The sequence below is a fragment of the Tinamus guttatus genome, unplaced genomic scaffold, assembly GCF_059628265.1.
Source record: "Tinamus guttatus ecotype Peru unplaced genomic scaffold, ASM5962826v1 Tinamus_guttatus_pri_ptg000646l, whole genome shotgun sequence".
Classification (NCBI taxonomy): Eukaryota; Metazoa; Chordata; class Aves; order Tinamiformes; family Tinamidae; genus Tinamus; species Tinamus guttatus.
This window is the reverse complement of record NW_028289180.1, coordinates 320,602-341,226: the sequence shown is the minus strand read 5'-3', so window position 1 is coordinate 341,226 and position 20,625 is coordinate 320,602. Positions and strand designations below refer to the sequence as shown.

Here is a 20,625-nt window from a genome sequence, read left to right as displayed (position 1 = left end):
TGCCCTTCTCGTACATGATAAACACCACTTAGTAATGAAGTTACAGTTTCTGAAGCAGATGACAGATCGGTTAATTCATCTGGAATAAGAAAGGGGAAGAACTAGGACTATGTTTCTGTGTTCTCCTGATATAAAAAGTTGGGGGCAGGTTTAGGCAGGTAGGGGCCTGAACTCAAGGCTTTCTCAAGGCAGAAATGCCTTTAGCATACCCCTCTTTTCTGACCATGCTGTTCCTGGTGCACTTCTGGATCATCCAGTGAAGCCAGTCCAGGGATCCAGAGAAGGTGGTCTAGAGAAGATGTGTTTTGTGGGCAAAAGTAATGGGAGAATTGTCTCCTTTGATTTGAAAATACCTCTAGGTGGTGGGGGGATGGAGAATGGAAAATGGGTGGATGAGTGAGCGCTGTCTCTGTGTATGTCAGAGCATCCCTCACATTGTAGTCTTCTGGCCAGTTCTTTCCAGACTCTTCGAGGTCTGAAGGGCTATGCGTTCATGGGACTAGTTTGTGTTTGATGGCCCTGCAGCAAGGATGCCCTTTTCCCCTCGTATTACCTTCTATTTTGGGCAGTTCAAAGCAGTGCGAGATGGATGTAAGCACGTTACTGTGCTCCTGGCATCAGTTTCACTGAACGTGAGTTTCAAAATAACAAGACTGCAGCCAGAAGAGCTGCTCCAGTCCTGCGTGGGAGAGGGATTTATTCTGATTCCTTGGCCAGAGTACTATCATGAAATCAAAGGGTTTTACTCTGAAAGTCTCTTGTCAGGTGGGGCTAGTGAGTTCTGCATTGGAGAAGCTCACTAAACTCCATGGTTCCCCCATGCTGAGCAAAAATAATACCTTGCACCTTTAATCATTGGAAGATCGTTTAATAAAACACAAATGAATCATCTCAACACTCTCTGTGTATGAGGAGTGACATTTATCTCCATTTTTTCTTTCTTATACAAACACTGAGATTAAATGACTTGCCCAGAGTTGCTTTCAGAGCTGGGAATGGAATCGGTGAGACAGAAATCACAGACCATCCTTTTAACTGGGAGATCTCATTGTAACGAATATATCTTGCCTTTGTAAACATACTGTGTGCTACTTTTCCAAGCCAACCTGTCCCTAGTGCAGGGAGGAAAAAAAAAAGCCCAACCATTTTAATCCTTTGTGGTCAAAGTGTTGTCCATAAGCAGAGGGAAGCAATAGTTTTTTGGATTCCTTTCCATTTCGGGCACACTTGCATGCTCGGCAGGCAGCGTTAGGCACAAGCAGCAGGCACCTCAAAGGAGATGTCTGTGTTACTGGGGAGGGTGAGGTTCCAGGGCAGGCAGAACATACTCCTGCTGTGGGAGGAGCACAGGGAAGTCAAGCTGTGTTTGAGCAGGTAGAGGTTGCTATCCTAACCCAGAAGCACCTTGGGCTGCTTTTCTGAGGGTGCCCCTCACTCTTCCACCACTCCCTCCCAGCAGTATTTTCTTGCTCTGAGCATGCCTGGTTTTGAGAGAAGAGAGCACCTGTCAACCTATGCAGTCCTATAGTTGTCCACCTGCTTCCAGGGATGCAGGTTAGCACACACTCAAGGCCATGTGTCATGTTGTCCCATTCATAAGTGGCACAAAGCCATGCGCCTACACCTCATCTTTGCAGTGCTTTGCTCTGCAGAACAAGCTAGTAAGGAATAATCCTTATGCTCAAGGGAGTGTCTGGTATTTATTTAGGAATACCTAACCCTGTCTGGGCCTCCTGGCTACATTTTAACTGCCTTGTGCTTGAGTGTCCTTACTGCCTGTGGAGACAGAATTTGAACATTAGGCCAACCCCCTCCTGCTTCTGCCTTTCCCTAGATTGAATGCCCATTAGCTTGCTTCAGCTCAGAGATGAGATAAGAATTAGTTCACCAGCAATTTGAATAATCAGAGTTTAATATGTCAGTATAGGCGCAGCTATTTCGCCTTGCTTGCAAGAACTCTGGGTCTGCAACTAATCGCAAAAAATATTGTGTTATGGGGAAGACCATTACCTCTCTCAAAGTTAGAAGGACTTGCCTGCTTCTACCTTGGAGAAATTAATTACGGCCGAAGAAAAGTTTTCTGCAGTGCCTGGCCCAGACAATGTCAAAATGCTTGTCTTTAGACTCAGTGCTTTATAAACCTGTGCATTATAAGAAATGGAAATGTGTCTTCTGCTGTCTCATCCTGAAAAATAAGTGCCTGGCATATCTCAAAATGGGTCCCATTGTAGTAAGGGCAAAAGAGGAGAGAGCAAGCAAGGGCAAAAGAATGATACCTAGCTCGATAAGCTTTTGTCATGGTCCATGACTTGGGTATATTCAAGGTGTGAATGACAGCTATTTTCCTTCTTTTCACACAACACTTCCGCGTGAAGAATTGAAGAAAACTCCTAACCTCAACACTTTTTCTCTCTCATGGGTAGGAAATGGTTTATATAGGGACATAAAAGGGATGGGAGAGACCCCTTTACACATTTATCTAAGTAGATGTGAAAATGCATTTTTTCAAGTTATAGGCTGTACCCATAGGTGCAGTGGATCCCTGAGGGGTAGTTCAGTGGCTTACTTGTTAGCGAGAGGCAGAGAGGCTGTGCAGAACTTGCCAGTGATGGCTGACTCATCCTTCCTCCAAAATCGATCCCTGGGGAGATACTTCAGTGTCACATTGTTTATCTGGCAGAAAGGAACTCTGTGGGCCAGAAGCCGTTTGCCTATAGTCTGCTGCTTCTGTCTGCAAAGCAGAATGAGAGTTGTGAGGGAGAGCATTTAATCAAACTGTAGAGGGAGTCCATGAAGACAGTGGGATTCAGCTTTGTTAAAAGTCTGGAGGAACCAGCAGATATTAATGTGAACCCCTCACATAACAAGATGAGTGGGAAGGTTCAGCTGTCAAAATCAAGGCATTGCATGAGAATATGGGATCTAATATGTTATTTCTTTCCCCCTCTCATTTCATCTCTGTAATCAGGAATATATGCATAAAAATATCCTTTCTTCTGTCACACAACTGCAACAGCTCTACCTGCTATTGTGTATAGACTGCAACACTGCCCAGTTTGCTCTAGAGAGGTAAGTGGTAGAGATGTTCAGCATCTATGAAGTCTTGAATCCCACAGATAGGGATTGATTGTTCGGCATTTCTTTCAGTACAAGAACTGGAGGTCATCACAGGAAGATAACAAGCATCAGGTTAAAACTGGCAGGCACACTGCACAAGGTACTGTTCCATTCAAGCTGTAAAAATCTTGCCTGCAGGATGTTGCAGATGCTAAAAAGCTTAAGTGAGCTCAATGGAGAAGGGCCGGACAAGCACACGAAAGATAAAAGCCAATGGTAGTTATTAAAGACCAAGATTTCACCTTCGGCTTTGAAAATCTCAGAGATGTAATTATTTAGATATTGGGAAAATACTTGGGAGAAGTATTGCTACATGTTTACGTTGCCTTTTTATACTCTTATTGAGGCATTTGCTTTTCACAAAACCACAGAATGGTTGAGGTTAGAAGGGACCTCAAGAGATCATCTAGTCCAACCCCCCTTGACCATGTCGACAATGGGATCCTTACCGAGAGGGACCTTTGTCTGTCCCTATGCCCTTCTCATGAACTGAGAAGTGCCAGATGTGGAGTATGCAGGTAATGATCAGAGCGGAGTGGCAGACCTTGTGCTACACAGCAGCACTGCCCAGCTTTTTTACCCAAGTCAACTGCCTCCCTTAAAGGGAGTGCATCCTCTTGGCCTCCTCATGTCTGTTCACTGGGCATTTCCAGGAGCCCAGTGTTACACAGGAACGTCAACATCCCCGTGCTCGTAAAGAATAGCTGACTCAGCACAGTCCCCAAAGTGCCTGGCTCACTTTGCTTGTTATCAGGAATGGGACAGAAAAAGGGACGAAGTGAGAAAAGGGTCTAAAACAGGCTACAACTCTGCTAGCTAGAATTGCTCCAGGGAGCAGGCCAAGGGCTGAATTCCAAGTCCTTCTAGGCCACAGAGACTAACCCAAATGATAGCAACCAGTCCTTCCTTAGACTGGACTGGTAGGTCAGGGACAATACATATGTTTGTGTCTGTCTTGGAGCTACCAGAAATAGGAAACATCAAATTATGTCTCAAAAAGGTGAATATGCATGTAAAACTGAGGAGACGCTTTCTCATATGCATGTCTCCATCAGCAGGATACAGTCCTACTTGAGGACAGAGGGCCATAATAAGGTTAAGTGGGTTGCTGAAATTTACTCCTAGGATTAACATTTGGTCCAAATCTACAAAACCTTTGGATGTAGGACTCTGGGTAACTGAACAGACCTCCAGAAATATGTTTTCTTAGATATGGGGGATAAAACTGTCTTGCAGTGGGGAAGTGTGTTATGTAATAAACTACTTGCTCTGTCAGTCCCGTGGCAACCTGTCTCTTGTGGGACTCAGAATAGCCTGTGTGGAGTAGTGGCCTCCCAAGGAGTGAGATCATAAGTGGTGTTGGAGAAATGAGAAAATGGCAGTGAGGCAGGAGACAACCATGCAAGTCACCAGCTGAAGGTAGGAGATGAATGTTCCCAAGTCCCTGTGCAATTCCTGGGAGCTGCAGGCTGAAATGCAAGTCAGATCTGCTGAAATGATAGCAGCGATTAATCAGCACCTAAATCACGATGTAAGGAGATAAGTTTAGATGCCTGTTTGACAGTGTGTGGTTCACTGCACTGAATGATTTGGCCACTCCTGGAGAGAGAATTTTATTTGCTGTTAGCTATAATGTGAATTAAAAGGGTTGTCTCAAAATACAGTGCCTCGAATCTTTAGACTTTTGATATTTAGGAGAGAGGCTTAAATGAAGCACATAGGTTTGCTGTTGTCCTAAGCTAAGGGTGTCTTCTGCTCAGGTTACCCTCCTCTAACTCTGCTGTCACATTCTTTCTGGTACAGTAAAGCCTTGGCATTGACAGCCTGTGCATTTCCCCAGGCAGCCTTTCTCTCTGGAGCTCATATGCCTCCTGCTGAACATCTCAAACTCCACGCGTCTGAAAAATGGCAAAAGTGCGTGCTCCATCTGAGCAAATCATGGGTGTTGCATGTTACTGTTTCCTCCCTCCTGCATCTTCAGAAAGGCGTATCTGGCCTCCACGTTTCCAGAGCTGCTGGACATGCCTTTGCCTTGCGGAGTGGATGGACCTAGCTCCATCAGGCTGGAGTTTAAACTCCAAGTAGCAATGGTAGGCTGGAAATCCATGGTAAAGTAATGGTGGGGGAGCAGCCTGGAGCACATTTCCCCCTTCCCATATCTCACCTCTACCTCCTAGTACCAAGGACTAAACCAATGCAGCCCTTGTGAGAGCTGACTGGAGTCCTGAGCAGATAGTCAACCAGCTTTTCTGCAGCAGTCAGCTGCAAGTCTGCACTCTAGCTTCTGAGCTGCAGCAGTGACCAGGAAAGTGGAGGAGGAAGTCTTCTGGGGAACTTCTCTGTGGTAGGAAGATCCCCAGGTATGCAAGTGTGGAAGGGAACAGTATGCTGGGTCTCATCTTTTAGTTCACATATTGTCCGGAAGTGAGTGGCGGTTTCAAAAGAGATCTGACTGTCCATATAGATGGTCTTTTTCCCCTACCCACTGGATTTTTTTTTTTGCCTACAATGTGAGCCTGGGAGTTTTGGTGAGTTACTGTGGAGGCAACAAGCCACTGTGCATTACCCTGATTGAGCAGGGGTTTTGGACTAGATAATCTCCACAGGTCTCTTTCAACCTCAACTGTTCTGTGATTCTGTGGCATACTTCTGACTTTGCAACTGCTGCCCTTATGAGGATAGGGAGAAAACATATGAATCACCAAGCCCGTCCATCTGAAATCTCTAGAGGATGGGAGCTTGCTGTAGCCATCCAAGTTTGGCTAAGTAGGATTAATAACTTTCTGACAGTGATTGTGATTTGAATTGGCACTGGACTTTGGTGTGGAAAGGAACCATTTTAACCACAAAAAAATACTATGCAAATTTGGGTATCCCAGAATACACCCACTATTCTGTGCACAGATGGACCTAGCCAAGATTACTGAGTAATGGTAGCACATGCCTGATTATGAGAGCATTTAGAGTAAATGTGAAGGAACTTGAGAAAAAAAACATGGCTTGCCACACAGTGATTGCATTAAGGGCAGTATGTTACCATTGTGCCTTTCCTGGACTGGGATAAACATCCTCACATGTGGAGCTGGAAAACCAGGCCAGTAATGCACACTCACATAGTGATCTTTGCAGTGTCCTTTGTACTGTTGCCGCAGAAAGTGATCTCAAGGTTTGTGACTATATTTCTTCTCTTCTGCAAGTGGAACTCAACCAGGCTGTGATGAACTAGGCAAAAGGCAAAGGACACAGAAGTGAGAGCAAATACTGCAGAATGGACCAGCCCAAGCCTGTCTTTGCTACTTACCACAGAATGGGGCTGAGGGACTGGTCATTAAATAAACTTTCACTTCCTTGGGCAGCTTTCTCACATGAACCCCTGCCTGCTCCAGCAGACCTGCAGGAGGAAATAAAAAGCCAGTACAGGTGAAAGGACAAACATAAATGACCTGGACAAGAAATACAACCAGTCACTCCTTATATGCCTCTGCTGACAATCTCCAAATGGCAGCACAAGAGGGCACTTCCCAGGCTTTTGGGACAGTCATCCTTGGGGTGTCATGGTAGGTGCTTTGTGAAAAGGAATTGAGATAGCAACAGTGAGTGGTTTGCAGAAGAATGGAAATTAAAGCTTGGGCTAAAAATTCCAGTTAATTCTCTAAACAAGACAACTTTTCTTTTTAGCTAATCACCCTACTTGTTAGGCTGGAGATTCTGGAAACTGTTTCAACTTATTCTGGGATCCTATGAAACATTTAAAGACCAGAAATGTTCAAGGCATTAGTGTTCTATCTTGAGTAGTATATAAGCTTTCAGGGTTTCCCTGGAAGCCTGAAAACAGAACAGTTTATTGTCATCCTCAAATAAATGCTAACCAAACTGCTACAGAAGAAGCTAAGAAACCTGAACCATGTGCCATGCTCCGCAGCTCTGCACTGAGATCTTCTCAGAAATGGATTGTCCCCTGCCTCGTGAAGGTCTTATGCTGGTACCATACCTATTTGAGGACAGGAGACCATGAAGGGGTCTACACAATCCAGGCATTGTCCATTTAAAAAATCTTGATGACTTGTGCAAGGGAATCCCACAATATGACAGGAATGTTTCAAGGCACTGACATAGAGATGTACTGCCCTCATGTGATCACAGATCAGATACTTGTAGCCTGTAATAAAAATATATCCAGGGAAAAGCAATCATGAGCAAACTGCTTTAGTCTTTCTGTATGTCTCTAACAAATCTATGGTCAAGGAACACTGCTACTGTTTTTGCTGCAACTTTCTCATCAAGTAATGTTTTTGCAGAGTACCTCTGTGACTAAAAGCTTACGTACTTCTGCAAGGGAAGTCATGCAGGAACTTGGAATTGCACCTGCTACACTAGCAGAGTGATGCAGAACAGGGGAGGCACTGGGCTGCCTTTCCTCTGTCAGCATGCCATCAAGACCTCAGGCTCTCTAAGAGTGAGTGTGATAACTCCAACTCTCACTTACACTCTGACCCTGCTGTGGGATGCATCCTGACTTAAGTGTCCCCAACACCCTCAGTGGAGATGGATCATCCAGAAGGTATTTGAGTATTCAGCCACATTATTTACTGTGTAAATTCCTGTTCTCTAGAAGGAAGAGGCAATAACTGTATAAATATAGAAACAGTTTGCAGCATGAAAACAAAAATGAGCTTTTGCTGGTAGCACAGCACAGCCTTTCCAACAGAAATGTTTTCCTTGTTGTTTTAAGTCTATAGATGCTAGGTTTTTAGCTCATATAGACGTGTCACCAAAATCACATCTATTGCCAGCAGTACTACTAAAAGAGACGTGACTTGTATGTTCTTTTTGTTCCAGCTGCTTGTTGTACTTCTGTGAGGAGATGGGAGCCATGAAGCTCTGTTGCCATGTGTCTTTCCAAGTATGTTATGCTGTTTTGATGCCTGCCTTGGCTGTAGTGGGAGCTAGTTGTTAAAGAGCATTTTCATAGGCTGCTAAGTGGCCATGAAAGCCCTTCATTCCGCCACAGAGTGTTCTCACCTGCAGAGATGAATCGGGGACATCCAGGCTGATCTTTGCCTCCATTGATGAAATAATCGATGTGACCTACAGGTATTCGAATCCCGAAATCTAAAAGGAGGTGAAATTCTACTTTATTCTTACTCCTGTTTCTTCTGTTGTCTCAGGCTATACTTTACAAGTTTTTCACATGCCCTAGTAATTGAGTTGAATATTAGCCATGCTAAAATTGGATCTAGCCAACCCCCGCCATGAACTTTTTTTTCACACAGCAAGAACAGACTTCCCTTTCCTTCCTACATGCCTGCATTGTATACATAGCGCCATCTGTGGGCTCTGCCGCATGGAGCAGAAAGTGATCTTCTCAGCAAGTTTTCTGCTCTGGACCCTGCCATCGAAATCACTAAATGTGGCTAAATCACCATGTCTGTGACTCAGTTTCCTGGTTCTGTAAAATAAGAACACGTTCGACGACAGAAGAGAGTAGTCAAGACTGCAACAGGCTGCCCAGGGAAGTGGTGGTTATTGTCCCTGTCAGTGTTCAAGAAATGTGTACTTGAGGCACATACAAACGTGGTTTAGCAGGCATGGCAGTGATGGGTTTATGATTGGACTCGATGATCTTGAAGGTCTTTTCCAACCTATGGGTCTATACAACCCTAATGGGGGATTATGAGGTATCACAGAATCATAGAATCCTTAAGGTAGGAAGGGGCCTTCAGAGATCATGTAGTCTAACCCCACTGCACTCTCAGGGTCACCTACAGCATGTGGCACAGGACTGCATCCAAGTGGGTTTTGAAGATCTCCAGAGAAGGAGATTCCACAACCTCTCTTGGCAACCTGTTCCAGTGCTCTGTCACCCCCACTGCTAAGAAATTTTTCCTTAAGTTCCTGGGAACTTTCGGTGCTTCAGTTTGTGGCCATTTCCTTTTGTCCTACTGCTGGCCACCACTGGAAAGAGGCTGGCCCCATCCTCCTCCCTCTCTCCCTTGAGGTATATGCTCATCAGGTCCCTCTCAGCCCTCTCTTCTTCAGGCTGAACAGGCCCAGCTCTCTCAGCCTTTCCTCATAGGGCAGATGTTCCAGGCCCCTGATCATACTTGCAGTCCTATGCTGGACTCTCTCCAGCAGTTCCACACCCCTCTTGTACTGGGGAGCCCGGAACTGGACACAATATTCCAGATGTGGCCTCACCAGGGCTGAGTAGAGGGGCAGGATCACCTCTCTCGACCTGCTGGAGACGCTCTTAACACACCACAGGATCCCATTGGCCTTCTTGGCCATGAGGGCACACTGCTGCCTCATGGTCAAGTTCTCGTCCACCATGACACCCAGGTCCTTCTCTGCAGAGCTGCTCTCCAGAAGATCAGTCCCCAGCCTGTACTGGTATCTGGGGTTATTCCTCCCTGGGTGCAGGACCTTGCACTTGGACTTGTTGAATTTTATAAGGTTTCTCACTGCCCAGTTGTCCAGTCTGTCCAGGTCCCTCTGGATGGCAGCACAGCCCTCTGGGGTATCAGCTACTCCTCCCAGTTTTGTGTCATCAGCAAACTTGCTGAGGGAGCACTCTGTGCCTTCATCCAGGTCATTGATGAATAAATTGAACAGGACTGGACCGAGGACTGACCCCTGTTGACACCGCTAACTAGAGGCCTCCAAATGGACTCTGCACTGCTGATCACCAGGATGAGCTGCTCCCTGACTTTTCCAGGGATGGAGGTGAGGCTGACTGGCCTGTAGTTGCCTGGGTCCTCCTCCTTGCCATTTTTGAAGGCTGGTGTGACATTGGATTTCTTCCAGTCTTCTGGCACCTCCCCAATTCTCCAGGACCTTTTGAAGATGATGGAGAGCGGCTTAGCAATAACATCTGCCAGCTCCCGCAGCGCTCTCGGGTGCACCCCATCAGGGCCCATGGATTTGTGGATGTCAGGTTTCCCCATGTGATCTCTGACCTCTTCCTCTACTCAGGGCAAGTCTTCCTCTCTCCAGGCACCTTCTCTGGTTTCTAGAGTCTGGGATTCTAGAGGGCTGCCCTTGGTGAACACTGAAGCAAAGAAGGCATTCAGTAGCTCTGCTTTTTCCGTGTCTTTCATAACCAGGGCACCCACGCCATTCACCAGCAGGCCCACATTTTGCCTAATCTTCCTTTTACCATTGATATATTTGAAAAAGCTCTTTTTGTTATTTTTAACACCCCTTGCCAGATTTAATTCCAATTATGCCTTAGCTTTCCTTGTCACATCCCTGCGTTCCCTGACAACTTTCCTATATTCCTCCCAAGGAGCCAGTCCTTTTTTCCACTTTCTGTATAGTGCCTTTTTCTGTTTGAGTTTTGCCAACAGCTCCTTGCTCATCCACGCAGGCTTTCTGTCCCCTCTGCCTGACTTCTTACTCAAAGGAATGCAGTGTTCCTGAGCATGGAGGAAGTGCTACTTGAATACTAACCATCTCTCTTGGGCTCCCCTTCCTTCTAGAGTCCTAGCCCATGGGATTCTTCCAAGGAGGTCTCTGAAGAGGCCAAAGTTGGCCCTCCTGAAGTCCATGGTTGCAAGGTTACTTAAAGCCCTGCTTCCTCCTCGTTGGAATCTAAACTCCACCAGCTCATAATCATTGCAGCTGAGGCTACCCCCCACCTTCACATCTCCAACAAGTCCCTCCCTATTTGTTAGTACAAAGTCCAGCAGCCCACCTCTCCTCATTGGCTCCTCCACAATCTGTATTGAAAAGTTATCAAGATTGCACTGCAGAAACCTACAGGACTGTTTGTGCCTGGCTGAGTTGTCTTTCCAGTTGTTGTCAGGGTGGCTGAAGTCCGCAATGAGAACCAGGGCCTGTGGCTGTGAGGCTAATTCCAGCTGTCTGTTAGAAGACCTTATCAACTTCCTCATCTTGATCAGGTGGCCTGTAGCAAATGCCTACCACAGTGTCTCCCACATTTGTCTGCCCTCTAATTCTTACCCACAAACTCTCAACTTGCTCATCACCACTCCCAAGTTGAACTCTATGCATTCCAGTTGCTCTCTCACATAAAGAGCAACTCCACCACCTCGCCTTCCCAGCCTGTCCTTCCTAAAGAGCACATAGCCTTCCATGACAGTGATCCAGTCGTGTGAGATGTCCCACTATGTCTCTTTAATTCCAATGAGATCATGACCCTGGGACCGCACATGGATCTCCAGTTCCTCCTGTTCATTCCGCATGCTGCGTGCATTGGTGTGCAGGCATTTCAGGGAAGTAATCGAGCCTGCAGGTTTCCCGGGAGGGGTGAAAGAGGACCCTCTATAATCATCTCCTATACTCACTTCCCCACTGGACGTGGAGTGTGGTTGAGTTATGTTGGTAGAGAGTATTGCGCTCTCCAGGTGAAAGTGTGAAATGCTAATCTTCAGACATGTTCTGTCTACAGCGACCAACCCTAGGTGCTTTAGAAAAGTTACTCTGTTGTTTCACAAACTATGGGTTTGATGCTGTTATTCTTTCTACGGGCATTCCCAGTAGCACTTCTCTGACAGCAGGTAGGAAAAAGCAAAGACAGAATGGGCACGGAAATTCCTTCTAGCCACATAGGAGCCACACCAGCAGAACTAGCAGAAACTCCTCTAGTGTTACAGGAATAAGAAAGAAATATTTGCTGTGGGATTGCCCTATGTCTACAGCAGAGAGGTTTCCATTTGTGTTGCAGTGAAGTGCTCTCAGGTATATATAGTTGCCCTGATTTTATCTCTTTAATTAAAAGCCCATGTAATCATGAGATATCTTCAAAATTGACCTGAACTCATCATCATCTGGTCTAAAGGGGACATTGACCGACACAGTCCTTAGCAATAATGGTGGCAGAAGGAATGGAAGCACAGTCTGAAGAGGATAGAAACCAGCCTACTGTCAGCATCGGTATGAATGGCTTCCACAAAGAGGGCATCCCCAGGATCCAAGCGTTCCTCAGGGCTGGCTTTTGTGTACCTAGGGCCTGCAGGATCCAGGCCTGTAAAAAAAATGAAACAACCATCTCAATCAACGCTCCTCAGATCTTTTCTTTCTTATTTCTGGACTGATTATTTTATCCAAACATTTAAAAAGTTGCTAAGCAGAAGTGGTAAGTTATTCCTAGTTATTCCTAATCAGTGATACACTGGTTATGCTCCAGAATGTTCTCTGTCCCCACTAAGTTTCACTATAGCTTCCTTACCTCGTCCTCTACTACTCCTAGACACTCATCCCAAAGTAGCAGTTCTTTATCAAACAGTCTATATAAACCTTAAATTTGCAATGATTAAGTTAAAAGTAGATCTGGCATAAGTGGATGTAGAGTGCCCTGTGGACTTGCAATGAAAGAGAACCACTTGTAAAACCTTTCCTATTTGTACTGTCATGTGTATTAACTGTAGAGTCTGCGGAACGTCACTGAAGACCATGAGTAAGAGAAGGTAGACAGCATCCAAGCATTAACCAAACTAAATATAAAAAGGTTTGACACCTATCAAGCATCCTTAAAACAAAGGGGCTTCTGAGGCCTCTCCTCCCAAATATAATCTATTTCTCAGGCAGCCATCTCATTTTTGCCTCAAACTGGCCCCTAGAGCAAAATCTGGGGAGTCAAAGGCATAAAGAAAATTGTCCTTGATGGTACCCAGGAACAAGTTAAAGATTAGTTTCTTATTCTAACTGAGGCTTAACCTTGCCCAGTCATCTCACAAGACTTTTTCACTCCCCAGTCAAGAACAACAATTTATGAAGCAGCTCTCCTCTACATCTACATACCACTTTTAGCCTCAAAGCTGTCCAGATTTGCTAGCTTGGACTCTGTCCCATTAGTTCTCTATGGAGAAGGTATATCAACAAAATAGAAACTCACATGTGAAGGAGGCAGGAGGAGAAAAAAATCAAAAGCTAATGAGAAGAAAAATCTACTTCTTTTTTGTTTCTTCCTTTTTTTTTTTTTTAAGCTTTATACATACAAAACTCCAGGAAGTTCCCTGCCTGCTTCTGCAATGAAGTGTTAGCTAAATGCTTTAAGAGACTGAAATGCTGTTCTGTATAGCTAGAAGCTATTCCTGAGGATGGTGTTTAAGACTAGCAGCAGTTAGTTGTATCACTACCAGTGCTAGCTCCAAGTCCAGCACTTTCCTATCCTCTTTTATCTATCCCTACTTCCTCCAAACACAAGCTGCACAAACTCTATTGCGATCTACATCCTCACCAGCTTAGAAAGCTATTCACCAAAGGCTTAACTGTCTATGCAGCTAAATTCCCTCAGGGTTTGTCATTTCCTCTGCAAGAACTGAAAAAAAATGTTCTTCACCATCCATTCCAATTCTCTGCCATTTGCCTTCCTGCAAAAGGAGATTCTCTACAGAAACAAGATTGAGTTAAAGAAGCTCACTTCATAAAAATATTTATACTCTGAGCTCCAAGACATTTTTTTTGTTGTTCAACAGCTCATTTAGGTGACTGAAAATACTTAAAGAAGTTATAGCTCTGGGATAACATTGCTCTATATGAGTGTTCTTGCATGGATGTAGAGTGGGAGCGGGGCAGGGGATGAGATCAGATGGATATCCTGGCTCTGATTCCACCTGTCTTAAGCTCCAAAGTCTGAACTTCAGCCTGCAAGATTCAGTGTACATTTGAAATCATAAGGCAATCAAGTACACAGAAAATGTTTGCCTTGTGGCAGAGCATAAAAATAAGGGAATAAATGAACGTACAGATTTTTTATTGCATGTAGAAAACATAAAGAGTCTCTGACTCTCAGGTTAATTACTGTCTTTTCTTTGGAAGAGTCTCTTCAGCTGATCTGAAGATGTTACTGATCACAAAAGGCTGGTGCAGAAGTGTGATTGTCCAAAGCCTCTCCTAATAAATACTTTCATTCACAGCTTAAAAAGAAGCCTGTCATGAAACTTGTCTCCTGGTAAGCAATGCCTATTTCACACAGTGTGGATAGCTGTGATGTGCAAAGGCCAAGCCAATGTTTCTGCGTTCTGCCCTGCCGAGTGTGCTGTGAGACCCTTTCTAAGGATACCTCTGTGAGGCAGCTCTGGGAATTGTGTTCGGTCTTTTAGTGCCTTTGTGTCTGGCTCTTCTTTGTGGCATTTTACTGTCCATCCAAATGCATCTCCACTCCTGGGGGTCCCTGGAGCTTGACAAGGTCCTCAGCAACATTATCTGACTTGGAAGTCAGCCCTGCTTGGAGTGAGGGGTTGGTCTAGAGACCTCCCAAGGTCCATTCCCACCTTCCCACCCATGTCTATACATGCCCCAAGCCCAAAGGCCGGCAGGGCTCTGAGGGCACCCAGAAGCTCCAAATGCCTGTAACCATCTTCCTCTGTAATCACCCAACTGCAGCCTCTTCCTCATACCCAGAATGTGACGCTGTCTGTTACCAAGGTCTGGTCCAAAATGGTACAACCAGGTGGCCTTGGACCAGTTGGCTGGGAAAACTGCCTTGTTGCCTCCTTGTCCTCCCACCACAAACACACACACTGACTCAGGCTATGGCCCTTGGCCCTTACCTGAGCTGTGTTGGAGGGATGCCATGCCCAAACCTGTGCCTTTCTGATCCTGCCCTTATCTTCCTGACTTACTTCCTGCTTGAATTTGGACTTGCCTTATGGCTATAGACCAGCCTGGTGATAACTGCACTGCAGCTGACCGTGGTTTCTGTCACCAGAACCTGTCTGCTCTTCCTGCCCAGGTACTGTAGGATCACGTCCCTTGTCAGTGGAGCCACTAACCCTGCCTGGCTTGCTGTCACCTCTGCTTTCCAGCTCATGTTTCCTTGGGGAGCAGCCCTCTCTTGCCACTCTCCCACAATGGCATACATCGTCAACTTGAATTTTAGGAACCACAGAGGTCACACATGCTAAACATAGAAGCAAGGCCTGTTGGTGGCATGGGGTTTCATCCAGAGCTAGTTGAGTATTGCAGCCTAGTACTCTTCTAAGCTGGCAGCAGAGGCAGAAGGACCCTTTTGCAACTGCATACATTGTTTTGACAGTGGCTGAGGGGTTAATGGCATCTGTAAAGACATTGCCAGGCTCTTCTGAAGCTAAGCAGCAGCCCATAAACTTGCACCTCATGAGGCCTTTTGCAGTTATAGGATGACTATGGAAACATTCCCTTCCCTGATCTTTCATTCTCTCCCTTAAACATCAGATGAGGACCCAAAACCCAGTTTTACAATACCTGTTATCCGTCCCAGCTGACCACCATGGAAGTGCCCCACCAGACCCCCGACATGTGCACCGAGGCTCACCCCAATAATATGGATGGATGTCCCTGAGACTCCTAGGGCCTGCAGATTGATGATAATACAATTTAGTGTTTCTGTAGCAGACTGTTGAAATAGTTTGTCCCAGTTTACCCAGCAACTCCATAACTCTTTGAAGCATTGTTCTTGATGTATACAGCAGAGAATCAGAGATTTGGAAATTATGGATATTGACATTACTGCTTTTCACAGCCTTTTTTTGGGTCCACAAATGCAAAACTAATCCTAACCAGGTCTGTCAGACACAGCTGCTCCAAGAGTTGCCATATATCTGTATAGAAAAGTGTGTCTGTGCACAATGCGGTGCATACCCAGGAACTGTGAAGCCTTGGTCTGCAGTTAAAATGCCACGTGGAGGGTTTATGCATGTCTGGTAAATATAAAGATGTGTCATCCTCATTGTCTAAGTGTTGTTCATCTGTGCTTTACATCAACAAACTGGGACACATATAATGTTTTCCTATCACTATAGAGTTTATCTGAAGCTCCAAAAATATAAAATAGCCTCAAATCCCACCCCGTCCAGCTCTCTGGACCAAATACCTTGGAAGAAGAGGAAGAAGATCTATCCAGTTAAGCACAGACCTGCAATAACCCAAGTTATCCTTCAGGCTTGTACTGGGCTTGGAGCTGACAACAGAAATGTTGTCAAAGAGTCAAAACTCAAGAAGAAAAACAGTGGCATGCTCAAGCCTGGCTGAGAAAGAAGGGAAAAACAATCTTCAGGTCTGGAATAAAGAGTCTGCTTGACCAGCTCCTATAAACATCAGGTTGGGAGCAACTCTAAGATTTTTTTCATGAATGATGATTTCTGGCCATGTTCCTCCGCTACTGGAAATGCAGAGCAGCTTACCAGCAGTTTGCTGATGAAGTGTGAGATGGAAAGGGCCAGCTGTGTGACATTTTCCACTGCAGAGGGGTAGGTTCCTGCAGACCCATAAACCCAGTCCACTGCAATTACATTTGCCTGACTTGAGTGTAGTATGGCACGGACAAGCCCTTCAATCCAGGATGGTTTGGTACCCAAAGCCCTGCCAAGTCATCAGAAACAAGTTTGTTAGACATCTTCCAATGTGCTTTTCAGCAGTGCTGAATTTCATGTGTCTGAAAGGGGGTTTCCAGATTGCTGGAGAAAGTTTTTTTGAAAGACTGTTGAAAGACTGCCACACCTGGCATTTCTTTGCTATGGTCTAATAACAAACTCTTTCCAGCCCAAACTAATTCAGAAAGGAGTGAGATATTTTAAGGAGTGAGACTAACATTTGCAGGTTTCAGACTGAAATCTTGGTCTTTCCATTGTGCTTCAATAAGCCACCACTGGCTTATTGGTTTGGGGCTGGTTTGAGGGAAGTGAACTGGCCAGAAACATCTGAGCCCTGTTTTGTAATCAGTTGGCAGTAATCAGTTGGCAGGAAGTCCTTGGTCAAATTACCTAGTCTCTCACTGCTACGTTTCCTCCTCTTTAGAAGACGTTCTCCGCCCCCCCCCCCCCCAAGAAAATCTCTATCTATATAGAATATCAGGAAAATCAAGGACGCTGTACCCTGCCTGTTTACCTTAACATCACATGGTCTGTGTGTGTGTGTTGTGGGGGGTGGGCAGTGCTATGTCAAATAAGGGGAAGAGCTGTTTTTCTGAAAAGCTCTCGTAACACTTTGGGTGATTTCATTATGGATTTCTATGCACTTTCCATTGAGGCTTTTGCACATCAAAACAAGTAATGTCACATGTTCGCAAGCTGGCTGGAAAATGGCACAGTAGAATAAGCTTGATAGCTTTAAAAAAATGGATCAAATCCACACATTTTCAAGACTGGAAGTTGAAGGGCTAAGTAATCTGAGGTACTGATGAGTCAGTACCTGAGTTGCAAGGAAACAATCAAAAGACAACAGAATCTTGAAGAAAAGACTTATTAAATTAAAAAAGAAAAAAAAAAGTGAAGATAGAGATGAATTTGAAGAAAGAATGATTATTTTTCTACACTTTTTTTAGCCTCAGAAAATGTAAAATGCACACCAGATGATATACAGTTGGTTACAAACTGTGAGACACTGTCCATAAGTGCAGTTATGCTGAAATAAGGTTAGCAGGATTTTCAATGCTTCTGGTCCTCACCCATCAGTACTCTCCCAGAAAACTTCCTAGTATGGTTCAAGAGTCGAACAATTATGGGTCTTGGGCGCTCCAGACATTGTTCTTAGCAGGCGCTTTGGCCACAACCACTCTGTTAGGGAAACTAAAAGGGTCATGTGGGCAGGGATTTTCCATGCTAGCCCCACTCTATGCCTGTGAGAACTCCAAGCAGTGTTCAATTTACTTGTATAAATTTAGCCACAATGCTCTTCTTTCTCTCACCTGAAGCCATGGATTATGATCTTTGTTTCCAGGCTGCTATTGAAACTGGAGTTTCTAATGCCATCGTCAGCAAAAATCAGCTCCCCGCAGCTGGGTCTGGAGGAGGAGAATAGAAGAAACTGGACCTTAAGTTTACTGCCCCGCAGGAAATTTGCTCTCTGGAAGTCAGTGCAGAGATGACCTGAGGCTTTGTCTGTATTCCCTGAAACGAGAGAGGATCAGGAAGTATAACCAGCTTGTCTGTGCAATGAGGAGAAAAAAAAAGTCCATTTTAATTCCTTGGGAAGATGAAGATAGCAATTTGAGTTCTATTAATAAAGAGTAAAGGAACATAATATCAACTGATTCTGGAAAACACTTCTTAGCTAATAAAGTTGTTAATATTCTTTGACGAAGTTCCAACTCTGCCTGAGGAAGATAAATGTAGGTGTCACGACAGCCTGAATCTGGGAGTTTTTTTTACTGAGAAGGGAATGACAACATGTGTGTTTTTTTTTTTTTTTTCCAAATCAACTGCACGGTGAAGCAATTAAGAGCACATTAAGAGCTGGCTATTCTTCTCAAAAAGTTCTCAGTAGGCAATCACCATTGATTGAGCATATTTCTATTTGCATTCTGCTAGGCTAAATAGAAGGTACAAGTCTAACTGACATTTGTGTATCCAGGAGTAAAGATGAGAGTGTTGCTGAAAGAATGATTCAATAACAATTAGTTTACAGTATGAAAATATTTTATGGGAAGAAAAAGATAGCTACTGCAAGGTATTTTCTTCTAACCAGCCAAAAAAAGCCAAACCAACAAACAAACAAAACCAACAAAAAAACCCAACACAGAACAATGGAAGAGTTGCGATTGGAAATGGCCCCTCTGGAGATCATGCAATTCAATTCCCATGCTCTAGCAGGGTCAGCTACAGTAGATTGCCCTGGATCACATGCAGTTGGTTTAAAATATCTCCAAGAATGGAGACTCCACAAACCGTTCCAATGGTCTGCCACTCTCACAAAAAAGAAGTATTTTCTTTTGAATGAACAAAGGAAAACAAATTTCCTTTGTTTTAATTTGTGCCCATTGCCTCTTGTATGGGGGAACTCTGGACGCTGAGCTGAGTAAGGGGGAAGGATCATCTCCCTTGACCTGCATCAACACTCTTCTTAATGTAGCCTGATACCATTGGCTTTCTTTGCCACAAGGGTGCAAACCTATAACTAATATAAAACTGGATAAATTTAGACTAGAAATCAAGCAAAGAAGTTCAGCAGTATGTACAGCTAGCGAATAGAACAGGCTGCCCATAGAAGAGCTGGGTTCTTCTCACATATGCCTCATATCACTTTAGAGTAGGACTGGCTGCCGTTTTAGAAGGCTTGTTGCAGACAAAATGTTCGGTTTACTGAAGGGCTAATGGTGAGAAATTTATTAGTCTGTGATGAGCAAGATGTCAATTAGTTGACTAAGTTGACTAAATGATCCCTAAGATCCCTATGAATCCCTAAGAATGGCCTAAGAACTATTGCTGTGTAGGGTGGCATAGATGCATTCAGCTGAAATGACAATACATTCCCCATCCCTTTTCTGGACTAGAGGAAGTGACGCTGTCTTGAATGTGCATATTTTTTTACAGTACCTAGGCAGAACCTGGCACAAGGGTCAGCACAAGGTGAGATTAGTGAGATTTCACTCTCAAATCTTCTCTGTTGGATGTGACGATATCTCATTGTTGTCTATTTTGGTCTTCTGGAGAATGAAAGGGGGTGAGATGGTCTCTGGGTTCAGTTTAGGAGAAGCGTAGCTCATAAGTCAACTTAACTAGAAAGGGCATGTTCAGTGAAAGTAACTTGCATGCCAGAAATGGCGTAAAGGGACTGTGAATCATGGATATTACAAATGAAGGTAAGTAGAGGTGCATTACTGTGAAACTTTAGGTGGTGTGGAACCGTAGTAATGATCAGAAACACAGTTTTCATTGATGACATAATTGAAGAAAGAAATGGAAGTAAGGCCTTTATTTCTATTTGACTACTACATATTAGATTTCCTTCGGTATTCAAGGCAGACAATGCTGATACCAGAGAGTAAGTAGTCCTTCTCCCACTTTAGGAAAAGTTTGCATCATTTTTTTTATTAAAGCAAGTCAGCAGAACAAAATCACTGATGGAATCAAAGCATGGAATAAGAAACAACCATTCCTGCACTGCCCTGTCTCCTGGCATTTAAATAGATTGTAGCAGGGACCTCTTGAAACACAGGTTATTTGGAGAGAATTGAATTCAGAGCTTTCTACGTAAAACCTTCAATTGCTTGACAAGTAATCATGTCTTTCTTACCTGCTTGTGTTAAGGTGAGCAGCAAGATGATAGTAAGAACCATTAAAGACTTTCTCTTCAGATCCTCAACCATCTTCTGTTAGTCCACAGTATAAGAAATGCAAGGACTATTCAGGGGAAAAAAAATGTGGCAGGACTGTGGAGTGGCTTCAGGAGCTTGACTGTTAATGATCAACTTGGGCTCTTCAGGGAAAAAACAGAGTAGGGACAATCACCTCTCTTGATTGACCAAAGTCTCTTTCAACACAGGGCTGAATATTTCAGTTAAAAAAGATGGTGACATCCCTTTTCCCCTCCACTATCTTTCATGAGGCAGTTATCAGTTCAGAAATTGGCTCATGAATCCAGTTGCAGCAACTAACAGAGTTGAAGCGCTTTATCCTTGTTGCCTAGTTGTGTCTACTAAATTCTAAGCAGGTTTACTGCTTAGTTATAAGGCTTCACAAATACGTCCATCCCAGGAAGATTTGTAGCAGGGAGTTGGCAGGTCTTGGATCTGGAATCTGCATATTGTCCTTTTGCATTGCTTTCTCTTTCCTGTATTTCTATTTT

At 44.4% G+C, this 20,625-nt stretch overlaps 1 protein-coding gene across 1 annotated transcript; it reads right to left on the bottom strand.

Moving 5' to 3' along the window:
- Positions 1–1,203: 1,203 nt before the first annotated feature.
- PLA1A (phospholipase A1 member A) lies at positions 1,204–20,161 on the bottom strand. Its single transcript, XM_010211530.2, has 11 exons — positions 20,074–20,161; positions 17,747–17,948; positions 16,245–16,422; positions 15,307–15,415; positions 12,002–12,103; positions 8,140–8,229; positions 7,109–7,276; positions 6,419–6,508; positions 6,231–6,339; positions 2,567–2,731; positions 1,204–1,333 (listed from the first exon to the last, which is right to left on the bottom strand). The coding sequence occupies exons 1-11, from the start codon at positions 20,144–20,146 to the stop codon at positions 1,249–1,251; spliced, it is 1,371 nt and encodes a 456-aa protein (XP_010209832.2). The 5' UTR covers positions 20,147–20,161; the 3' UTR covers positions 1,204–1,248.
- Between the last annotated feature and the right edge of the window lie 464 nt (positions 20,162–20,625).